At 42.6% G+C, this 12,160-nt stretch overlaps 1 protein-coding gene across 5 annotated transcripts in view; it reads right to left on the bottom strand.

Moving 5' to 3' along the window:
• KIF13B (kinesin family member 13B) overlaps window positions 1-12,160 on the bottom strand; it is a 130,836-nt gene that overhangs the window by 75,831 nt on the left and 42,845 nt on the right. For 3 of the 5 annotated variants that reach the window (XM_064448276.1, XM_064448278.1, XM_064448279.1), the window contains 2 exons: window positions 3,845-3,857; window positions 1,724-1,784 (listed from right to left, as the gene is read on the bottom strand). In XM_064448276.1, the coding sequence (XP_064304346.1) occupies window positions 1,724-1,784; window positions 3,845-3,857 (74 nt within the window). Of the gene's footprint in view, window positions 1-1,723; window positions 1,785-3,844; window positions 3,861-12,160 lie in introns of all 5 variants that reach the window. The other 2 variants (XM_064448275.1, XM_064448277.1) reach the window with 1 other exon arrangement.

Below are 12,160 nucleotides of genomic sequence, written 5' to 3'. Positions count from 1 at the left end.
TTCGACAGTTATGTAAAAGCAAACAGTGTTTTCCTGCTGTTGTTGCCCAAATAATATATTTAGCATCTAGTACGTGCTCCCTCTCCAAGAGCAAGATCGTCAGCCAGTAGACGTGCTCCAGATTTATGCTACTGCAAAAATCAGAAGCCGTGATTATCACGCACGTACCCGTGTATATAAAGGTGTATACCATGTACATATGTATATGCATATATATATATGTACCAGTACCTGTATGTGCTTAAAACAACATCCTGTCAACGTTCATACTCAGAATTCTGTTTTATCAGCAGAATCTACTACCAGCTGCAGAATTTCGTCCTCCGGTGAATGACACCGCCTCAAAATATACTCAACCCATACATTTTAGCAACTGCCACTTGGTTTTAACCTAGAGCACTTAGTAGAGCACTAGATAATTTAACTGTAGATGTACAAGGTATTAAATAATACCATGAGGAGATTGTTGCGGAGAAGGAGTCACAACTTTGTGGGAGATGTTACAGCACAAGACATGCATTAGCTAAATACAGGGTATCCCACTTCTTTTGGAATTGAACTAAATCTGTAGGAAAACCTTTTGGCTCCTTTTCCAAGCAAAGGAAGAATACATTTGGGTATTACCTATTTAAACAAAACCTCTATTTACAGAATTTCTTTTACAAGCAGAGGAACTAAAGCCTGAACAAGACACGGCAGAACTTCATGGACTGAGAAGTCCTCTCATATATATTAATGCTCCTGAAAGCTTTTCCTTTCTCTCATTAATTGAGTCTGCATCTTTACATCCAAGTCCACTCTGAATTTTATGAATGCAAAATTCCCCATCAAAATTCCTGACAGCTGTTCCGGGCTAAGCCCAGCGGAATGGTTTTGGGCCGAACACTTCCGATGTGTCACAGACCATAATATAAGTGACAGAGGCACCTCCATTAGTCTGAGAAACAAAAAAAATTTACCTTCCTATGATTTATATGGCTGAAAGTATCACATTTTTCTCAATTCCTTACTAAATTACTCTTCATTAGTTCTTTGTTAGAGAAATGAAAACCTAGAAGCAAAGGCTTCTCTTATTTTTCTTGTGATTTTTTTTTAAAAATAAATATAAACAAGCTTAGCTGGTTCCCAATTTTAAGAGATAACAAGTATGAAAGGAATAGATCACAGGAGTGATAAGTCCAAATATTTCGTGTTTTACCCTAAGTATTTGCCAAAATGTGTCATAATACACAGAAAAGTTTTAATTAAATGCATTACCCATCCTCACCAGTCCATGTGAATTCCCACACCCCTATATTAAATTAGGCTTTTTTTAATACTCCATTATTAAGTTCTAATATGCTGTCAAACTCCCATCAGCAGTGTGAAACATGAAATTACATATAACAATGTTCCTCCAACCCTGAAAAGAAACCATTTTGATGCTTTTAAAAATGACAGACCTGGAACTGTATTTTAAATAAGGATGTAAATACGCATAAGCCATTATTGTGATGGATTTCTCAGTTTCCTGTGCTGCAGACAGGCAGCGATGCCTATTGCTGTTATCTTTAGAAAAGAGAAACAGGAATGATTGAAGACTTTCCTTTTTCTTTTCACACCAAGCTGTCATACAGGGGGAGGCGCTTTGTGCCATGTGGTCTGTGCCCTGTAGCCAACACTGCATTTTAATTAGATCATTCGCGCTTGGAGACAATAAGCACAAAGCTACAGTAAATATTACCTGCATATTTCTCTTTGACAGATTCATCCATAGACCAAAAGCAGTGATCGTAAGCAAACACCTGCAGGAAAATAACGAGGAGGACACCTTTTAAAAACTGTTGCCAAATCAAACGCATTATCCAAATTTGACAGCGCTGTAGTACGATGGCTAACATCACGCTGCTTGGGGCCACTCTGAACATAACACACGTTCCGCATAATTACCTATTTTCTATGAGTATTTTCAAAAACAAACACTGCACCTTCCCATATGCAAGCCTGTTCCTTGCTATTATCTGTTCCTTGTTTTTATTTCTTCCTTTCTACTGCATGAATCCTGTTCCGTGCTCTCCAAAAGCTCTCCATGTGGCAACCGAGAGGGTATCAAGGAGCTCTCCTTCTCTTCCTTTATACCCATCCTTGCAATTCACTCTTCACAAGACTTTCTATTTTGCAAACTGACAGATGTCTCCTGGCTGCTTCTGCCTACTATCTCCCGGCATCTCCTGTCTGCATAAATTAAAACATGCCTTAGGGCAGGCACCTCTTTCCATAGAAGAGGAGTAGGTCTGTATATACTGCTGACAAACAGAAGCAGTCGGCACCAAAGTCTAATACTTGTAAAGAACAATATAGAGCAAATGAGCTTTATCAGGAGAACAGTAGCACTATAATCTTGTTAAATAGACACGTTTCAGTTTCGTGGGAAATCCCTGTAAAGGTCCACAGGCACTTTCATCATGAAAGCTGATCTCCAATAAGATAGTGCATAGTTTGGGCCTTGAGGCTGCAAAAACAGGCATTGGCAAAAACAACTCCCCTGAATAGGTATTTATAAGAAACAAAAAATTCAGGGTAATACCTGACCTACATTCACACAGGCAAAAATTCCTTTGTAGGATATAAGAAAATGGAAGTACAACATGTTGCTCTTTGGCTGTTTACTTCTCCCCTAAGCTTAACGAAAGCTGCTCTTTCCCCTTAGAGATATTCTGCATGACTATGTAGCTAAGCTTGCATCGCTTCAGATCATGTTGGCAGAGCAAAGCACCACGCCAGCATCTCACATCCACCTTCTGAACACTCCTTCCATTATTTCTGAAAATTTCATTTTAGCTGTTAACACCCATTTTCATGGTCCATTTTAATGAGCCTGTTGTCTCTATGCTAAAGGCACTGACTATGAACTGGCATCTGCACAGGTAATCAAACTCAACATTTCTTAACTAGTAAAGGTTGCAGGAACAAAATATGTTGCATCATACCTATATTAATAATGTGAAACCCCTAAAAAGAAATACTGAGTCTGTGGTGAATTACCTCAGTTATAGCATTTCCTAATAGATCATATAATGGAATCTGAAAAATCATTTAGGGACTCACAAAGCAATAAAGCAAATCTTCCTCAAGTATTTATACTAACTAAAATAATTAGAAAAATTATGCAGAAGTCAAAAATCCGTACCTCCGACACATCCAAACTTACTACCTAGGTTTACGAAAATGCAAAAATCCTTGAAATATAAATAACTTATTTTAAAAATATACACTGGCTTTTTCCCTGTACTACATTAATGTCCCAGCATCAAAAGATACAAGTGGTTATTTTACATCCTCTAATTGAGGAAACAACAGCCTGGTTATTTAAAATTCAGGGGTTTTGGTTCTTTATGTTTATTTTACAATTAAGCATATTATTATAACATCCCACGCCTTCAGAGCATTTAATAAAACATCCTTGGCTATACGACCACATCAATGAAGCTGAATCCTGATACGCCAGGACAGACATAGATATCTGTGTACCAAATAGAGTCACAGGATCACAAGCCATAACAACAAAACGAGTTTGCTTTAACACAAATACCAGGAAATGCTTGTAAAAGCGCTCAAACAAGACGTCGTCTTCCATTCACGGTCTGTAATGCTGAGTAGGTATGTTCTCATTTGTTCCTGTGACTCATTTTTTGGCACAGGCTGCAGTGTTCTGCAGCAAGGAGGTGCTTTGAGTTTCTTACTCAGCAGCTGATCAACTACAGAGTTGGTTTTTTGAAATGCTTTTAAATATTTAACCCAAGACCAAATAAGCGCTACAACCATTTTTTCACGCACTGATTTAACATGCAGTCAAAGCCCTTACCTTTGGTTGGGTCCTACTGTTCCCCGAAGCAGCAGGCGCAGAAAGGATTTGGTATAGGGTTGGGGTAAAAAAAAAAGACAGACAAGAAAAACAAAGACTGTTAGTTGCGGTGATTTTAGCTTAATTACTCTATCATTATTACCTCATCATTGGAACGCTGTATTTAAAGAGTTAATTCCTCTCCTCAGGTTTCCCCTCGCTTACAGATCCCAAGTGATTTTATAAACCAATGCTTGTCTCTTTTCAAAAGCAAGACTTGAGATGCTGCTCTGAGTAAGTTGATTTTAAATTCAAAGCCACTGATTTTCCTCACGCTGCCACCATCTCTTCCTCATTCTCTCCCAGTTTTTTTTTCCTGGGACACCTCCCTCCAGTTTTGTGGGTGTCACCGTCTCTTGAAAACAAAGCACCCAAACAACATAAAAATTTCTAGAACCACTTGAGCAGGAATCTCAGGAGAGTTATTCAAGAGGAAATTTCAAAGTCCAGCCCTTGGACCTGCCCAACTCAAGTTCTGTCAGGGTTGCTGGGACAGCAGAGTAACATTTGTTTCCCTAAAAGAAGGAGCAGACAATTCCTTTAATCTGTTATGTGTATAATTTTAACGGGGGTGGTGGCGGTGGTGTTCTTTGTTTTTAAACAAGTATGAAATTGCTGCAGTAACCTTTAAAATAACAGCATACCATCACCCAGTGCCCTGGCAGCAGGTTACGCGGTCTTCCCACATACAGAAGACTGGAGAAATACAGCAAACACACGACAACAAAGAACTAAAGTCTCCTTGTCTGAGACCTTCCAACTGGGATTAGGAAGCTCTTGATGTCAGTAACAAGTAAAGTCTTGTGACAAGCATCACTGAATTCTTTTGACCAGAGCAGGAGAAAGACATGGGAGCCATATAAGATTACTCTCAGAGTTCTTGCTGCTCATATGGATTGAGAAACGAGTAATGGGTTGAACACCAGTAATTTCTCAGCATTGCCCCTCAAAAATAATTATTTATTAAGCAAGTCCATCACCCCTTTTGCTCAGGCTTGGATCTAATATGCCTATCTGCTTGACATAACAGGAATGACGGTGACTTTGGAGAGCAGCCGGCGTGACCCGCTACGCAGGATGATTAAGTCAAGGTTACCCATGACAGCCACATCACAGGGTCAATTCAAGCAAGCAGTAACAACGTGACCACTTTCCCCCCTGCCATCTGGCTCAGTTCGAACAAAAGCTCTCCCAGGGTCCTGGTAGCATGCTTGGGGGAGACACTCGACCGTCGCTGTTGCTCCTGGGTGGTTGTAGATACAGAGCGCATTGAGGGAATCGCCTTCACCGAGGCTTTGATCCAGACACAGAAGACACCAGAAAGCCCGTCTGGATTACTCCGAGAGAGATGCAAGGGCATTTTGTTGGCTTTCTGTGCTCTGAAACACTAGTGGAGCGTTCTGCTGAAGGACTTCACTGGAAGCTGCTAAGTGGCTTTCAGGGATGCTCCTGCTTATAAGGCAGGCTTATTCCTATTCCTACCGGGAGATCATTCTCGTAAAATGAAGAGAATAGCAAGCCTGGATTCTAAGTTTGAGTTTAGCACTCAGAGATCTGACGCTGCTCTTCATTCCACAAGCAGTTATGCTCATATTCCCCAGCCCAGTTCCAAGGCAGGATTATATTGTGACAATGCAGCCCTCATTGCAGGATGTATTATTATTTGGATTAGAGCAGCAATAAGGATATAATCTCAGAAGTCCTGTCACATATACAATTTTAAGAGGATGGATTATGCTAGGCTGTGTAAATCATCAAGCTTAGTTCACACTAAAGGTCTTAAATTAAGTATCTCATTTTCTAAAGAGCTGCACAAACACACAAAACCACGGCTCGCAGACTCGCTTAATCCGAACCTGAGCAAACGGAAGCCCTACGTCCGAGAAACCCAGTGTCCAGCATTTGGGGTATGGCACAGCTAGCTAGAGCTGTAGCTTGTTCTGTGTCATTTGGACCAAGAGAATAAATTGGACAAATGTTTCCCTAAGGAAAGCATTAAGGGTCCACACTGTCTAACGCAGCGTCATGCTGTGCACAGACGGAGCCATTAATGCCGCGGCTGCACGCTGCAATAGCCGGGCCCAGAAACCCATGGAAAGATTTTCAGCCTGATTCGAAACCCTGTGGGAAACGAATAGATATGGGGATGCACCACCCACAGCAGCCTTCCTAGCTACAAGCACACTGGAAGCGCAGGGTGCTCCGAGGCGGCTCCATGCGGCGCATTGCTAGGGTCCATCCCCGAGGTGATGAAAAGGCAAAGGGCAAGCAACAGCATCACCTACAGAGCAGGGAAGTATCGTCTACAATGAAACACGGATGACAGCAACGTATGCAATGAACTTTTCCTATGGTTAAGGCTGGCATTAGGAAAAAAAAAACCCAGAGGGTCCTAACAGGGGCATCTTGTAATGACTAGTAAAGAATCACGAGTAGTGCTAAAGCAGAAAAGATCACGTACAGTTGCGTCAGCTGCAAACTGGTCGCACCAACACCCACGTCCAAGCCAGTGTCTGCAAGGCAGAGAGTAAGACGGAGCACACAGCGAGGGGGTCGTTGCAGGGCTCAAAGCACCCGTCCAGCCGTTTCCCCCAAGGATGCTGCCTCTTCAGAGGTGCCGGCAGGCCTCGCTATCGTTCCTCAGCTGACAGCCAATAATTCACGTCTATCTCAAATGCAGCAGAAACACCCAGGACAGGAAGGGAAAACTTATCTTTTCACTGCTGAAGGATGTCGTTAAAATGTTTTCAGCTACATATTTTCACTGGAATCCAGACTGACAGGACTGTCCTTTGTCAGCTCCCCTCTTTTACCATTTTTCAATTCTATGTCAAACAGAAATAGGGGGAATCTAATGTGTCTAGGGTTTCTAAAACTAAAAAAGGAGAAAGACAATACTCAAACAACTGCCTATAATTATTACTATTTCATTTTTTGCAGCCAAGTGAATATACATGCCATTTCAAGAGTGAACGAAGACATGCAGCCCTGAGTAATCATCTCTTTTTAAGCTAGCTCTTACACAGTATGAGCTTCTTGACCAAGACACATTTGCTTTCATATCAAGAACACTAGCGGTTCCACTGATCTTATGCACAATTTAAACACCAGATAAAACACAGCAATTCCCAGCTGAGACCATCAGTATACATCCAACACTATTCCTTGTTTTTTTTAAAAAAAGAATAGAATCTCCAATAATTAAATGATATATTCAAGAACATTAAACTCCTTTGTTCAGCCGTAGTTGGTTAGTTAGTAATATCTCAGATCAGTTTTGACTCTGGCTTTCCAGGTTCAAAAGCAGAGGGAAGGTACAATGACCTTAAGTATATTTGAGATTTTGCAAAACTCGTGGGGAAAACACCGCAGCAAATGAGCAGAGGTGAAACGTCACTGGGAAGAGGCGAGGGGAGCTCAGTCCTTATCTGTTCTGTCTGGCTGACCCAACAGCTCAGAGGTAGCAGCCAGCTGGCAAACCAGCACGTGCTCTAAATCAGTCACGGCACAGCCTGCTCCTTGCCTGAATCAGAAATGGGCTGATGGGGCAAACGGCAGGAGAAAGGTGGGAGGTGGCAAGTCAGAAAGCAGGGGAAAGAGGTACAGAGGCTGTATGACATGATCTGACAAGCCAGAGTTTTTTTTTTTTCCTTTTTTTCTTTTTTTTTAAGAAAGAACATTTCCTAAGCCAGCAGCAACCGCAACGACATCCAAACTATAAATCTGGCTGATACTGCTCAGTGGCACAAGGCTACACTGGGTTTACAGAATCGAAACCTAACATTTTACCATTCTCAGAAGCTTCTGGAAAAGAGAATAAGAATTTGCAGCTTAAAAAAAGGAGGAGAGGGAACAATTACAGCAGTAACTATGAATTAGGGAAGTCCCAGAAAATTTTATTGCTTTCCACTTTCAATCTTCCATAACCATTGCAAAAACAAGCGTATCAGATTCCAGCGTAACTAGTGCTGGTTTATGCCCTTCAGCAGGAACTCCCAGCGATGGCTCTGTAAGACCACATCTTCACACTCCCGGCTAAGTTAGCTTGCCTTAAATCAATTTGTATTCACACACGTTTTATTAAAAGTAAAGTTGGCATCCTGTGTCACAGTAATTTATCCTTTGGATGCAGGAACAACTCCACCTCGTAGCAAGTCTATTCTTTTCAAAGTTTATACAGATATAGTCCAAACCACCGCATTTCTGACACTTCTTAAATCTAGTATCAGGTGAACTCCTCACAGACCCTGTTGTAACACTCAGAGCCACGATGCCCGTTCCACACTTCCAAGCAAATCTGGACGAGAAAAGCTGTGTTGTAACTACACCTTTGCTCTCGCTTAGGGAACATCAACACAACAGGACAAGCAGCCCCAGAGCTGCTCTTGGCATGGAGTCAAATGGAAGAAACTGTGGTGCAGCACTTAAAGGACAAATGTCTGATGATCTCCAGAGGTCCCTTCCAACCTCAGCCATTCTGTGATTTTATTAATAATTTGCTGCAGGTAAAAGCAATACAATAACTATACAGGGTTCTGACACAAACGCACAGCTGCATCGTATTGTGGCTGTTCCCTGGAAGCAAGTAATTAGTTGACCTCACGGATCTTTCTTTCCTTGGTTAAGTATGCCCCAAACAGCACCTCTCTGAAAAACCTTAAACTATAATGCTCAATTTCTTTTGTGGCTTCTGTACAGTGTTTTCCCTTGCTCCTTCTCACTCCCTCACCTGGCATGAGCTTCCCCACTCAAACGCAGCAGGGTAAGGATGCTTGGGAACACCTCAGAAAAATCAAATATCACATTTGCAGAACCTTAGTGCAGAGCTTTACTAAGCAAACGTAGGCTCTGTTTGAAGAGCGATGGGTTAAAAGGTAATGGCTTTCACGGACTGAAGGGTTTTTTCAAGAAAACTCGTCCTTCAAACAAGACTTTTGAGTTTGACCCCTAGCTATATCTCGGAGGGTAAATACTGGGCCTAGGTGGAGCTGAATACCAAAAGGACCCGTGCATCGCTCACGCTGTCTCGGCATTAGATACCTGCCCGTAATGGGAGCCAGGACTTAACCAACCACTACTTTGCAGTCGTCTATTTTGGAATAAGAGGGCTTACGATTTGCAAGTTTACCTTCCACTGTGAAGAAGCAAATATATCCTCTGCTGTACGACAGGAGCTTCCCAGCGTGGAGGAACTGATAAGTGCTGCAGGAATTACTGAAGAGCTCTAGCACCAGCAAGTCTCCATGCAGACAGCTTCAGGCATACGGACGATAAGGATGTGGGCACAAAAAAGTGTCAGGAAGATCTTGCATTTGTTTAAAGTTTAGGAGCCCGGCTATCTTTCTGAAGCAAATCCTTGAACTGGTAGCATTTTTTTTTTTTTCTGTCTGAATAAAGGATTCAGAATAAGGCTTTTTGAAGAGGCAGCAGTTCATTAGAAAAGACGCTGCGATGTTGAGAGTTTTGCTGTTTAAATTTCAGCTGCAGAATTTCTTTCCTGGCATAAAAGAAAGCCAGCCAATGGAAAGAAAATTTAGACAATAAATTATTTTACTAGCATAGACATAATTGAAAGACAGCAGTATGACAGCTGATAAGAAATAGTAGAATTCATTGAGAAGTTGTTTCCTCTCTTTCTGCCTATCGGACAAATACAACTTGCACCACCTTTTGCTGCTGCTAGGTATACAATGAGAGGAAATGTCAACTAGATCAAGTTTGATCGCTTCAGGCTTCTTCATCCTACGATACTTAGAAATCCACTTTCCCAGAATATTGCAGAAAATAAAGTGCTTAAGGTTGTTGGGTTTAACAGTTCATAAATATTCTTTCCCCATTTTTCACACATAGACCAAGCAGCACCAAAATACTGAGTCCCAGTAAACTCCATTTTCTGGACAATATCCTCCAATTAACATTGCTTTTATAGAGTCTCGCTTTTACCTCCATAGCGCTACCGAGCTCTTTGCGAGAAAACCACGCTGCCCTATTTGAGCAAAAGATTTCTTGCGAGCAGAAACAGTCTCTAAAACAAAATCCCCAAACACGTAAAAAAAAAAAAATGTGAAAGAGCAAACACAGTTCAAAGCCTAAACTTGTGTAGCCAAAAGGAACAAAAGTAATCACTGTTACTTGGAAAATTCCTCCAGTGCTCCAAGGCATTCCAGGCATAGTTGGCCGTTACTTAGTTTCTACTGACAAAACTAATTTTTGCCAGCTCACTCAAAAAAAAGAAGTAAAAAAAAGCCCGAGAAGCAAGAACTGGGGCTGAACAGCAGCTTTGTGGGTTTGGGGTGTTTTCTACTCGGAGCTAAATTTTCTGTGTTGTTAGTACAATAATCTGCTTAGTCCCGACCACATTCAAAGCGGTGCGTGTATCCCATAAAGCTTGCACTATGACAAGGGGGCTACAACTTCATCCTTTTGTTTGTAAACACTTAGATGTCAGGATACTATTGTGCTCTAGAGAATGTCTGGTGAACAGCCAGCACCCAAACTTTCAATTACTATTGTGATTTTCAGTATTTTTTAATAGAGCCTGATGTAGCTACCATTTTATAACCATGAGAGGGAGGAAAAAAAGCCCTCTTATGATCTGGCAGCCTATTAGCTCTGCCACTAGATCTCCAGATGGAAACATGACGGCCCTAGCCCCAGGATTTGGCAGAAAACCCGTTCTGCCTCTGGGACAACTGCACAACTTGCTCTAGTCAAATGTGATCTTCAGGCAGCCAAGCAGCTGTGCTATCAGCTCCCGAAGAGGCAGGTAGCACAGCACGTGCGTGTCCATGTATGTGTACAGGTGTACAGAAACATGTATGATAATCTTGTTCTACAGCATTAACTAATGCAGGCATCTGTACTCAGAGTACACCTGTGCTCGGCCCTGGGGAGGCCCCACCTCGAATGCTGGGCTCAGGTTTGGGCCCCTCGGGACAAGAAGGGCCTGGAGGGGCTGGAGCGTGTCCAGAGAAGGGCAGCGGGGCTGGGGCAGGGTCTGGAGCACAAGTGTGCTGGGGGGCGGCTGAGGGGGCTGGGGGGGTTTAGCCTGGAGAAGAGGGGGCTGAGGGGAGCCCTTCTCGCTCTCTGCAGCTGCCTGAGAGGGGCTGGAGTGAGGGGGGGGCTGGTCTCTGCTCCCAAGTCACCAGTGACAGGACGAGAGGAACCGGCCCCAGGCTGCGTCAGGGCAGGGTTAGGTTGGGTGTGAGGGAAAATGCCTTCCCTGCCAGAGGGGTCAGGCCCTGGCACAGGCTGCCCAGAGAGGTGGGGGAGTCACCGTCCCTGGGGGGGTTCAAACACCGTGCAGCCGTGGCACTTGGGGCCATGGTTTAGGAGGCCTGGGGGTGTTGGGTTGATGGTTGGACTTGATGATCCTAGAGGTCTTTCCCAACCTTTATGATTCTATGTTCCTATGATCTATATGCCCAGTGTTCTCATCCAGGATAACTTTTTATTTAAGGCAGGGGCTAAGAAGCCAGCTCACTGTTATACAGGATTAATCCTGGAACAATCAACTGCACCTTACACAAAGCACAGGATGTACATTAAAAGCAGTCATTAAAATACCCACACAAGCCACAGACACATAGGATAAGTCTAAAGGTAGAGAACTCGGAAAGGTAACCTGCAATACGGCTCTCCAAGTCACTGGAAAGAATTTTGGAGGAAAATCTCTACACCTGGTAGAATAACTAGTGGGATAATTGTGTAGAAAAGCCTTCGTGATGTGGACATAATTAGGTGTCATAAAGATACTTTCAGTAACAATATTTACAGAAAACAGTCTGTATTTTCACAAGGCATCATTTTCAGTGGCACAACAGAGTCCGCACAAACAGCGGCTGTATGAGAACAACTGTGTCATTCGAATGACTTCTTCATACTTCTCATCAGAAGAAAAACCCCAAACTCTCGACAGCATGACTGTATGAAGAGCAAAACAAGCTCAACAGATCAGAGTCTGACAACCTACTTGGAATTCTTCAGGATTATCACCAGAAGTGCCCCAAATCTTGTGGCACCGAACAGCTGATTCTGTACTTCCCTTCTGCAAAAAACCCTACAAACCCCTTTTGGCTGTGATATTAGAACCTAATAGCTATTTTTTTTTTCTTCTTTCTGAGCTATTGCCTGAAACCACACACATGCAGAACTTTTTCACTTCAGAAGTGTGTGCTGTTTTGGGGGAGATTTTTGTTTTTAAAAAGCATTTTCCATTCCAATTAGATGAGATTCAGCCTGTCCCTTTCACTTCCCCCCAGCCACAAGCTCCTTATT

Source organism: Phalacrocorax carbo, chromosome 3 (genome assembly GCF_963921805.1).
Source record: "Phalacrocorax carbo chromosome 3, bPhaCar2.1, whole genome shotgun sequence".
NCBI classification, from domain to species: Eukaryota; Metazoa; Chordata; class Aves; order Suliformes; family Phalacrocoracidae; genus Phalacrocorax; species Phalacrocorax carbo.
Note: the sequence above shows the minus strand (reverse complement) of the source record. Positions and strands in the feature narration are given on the sequence as shown.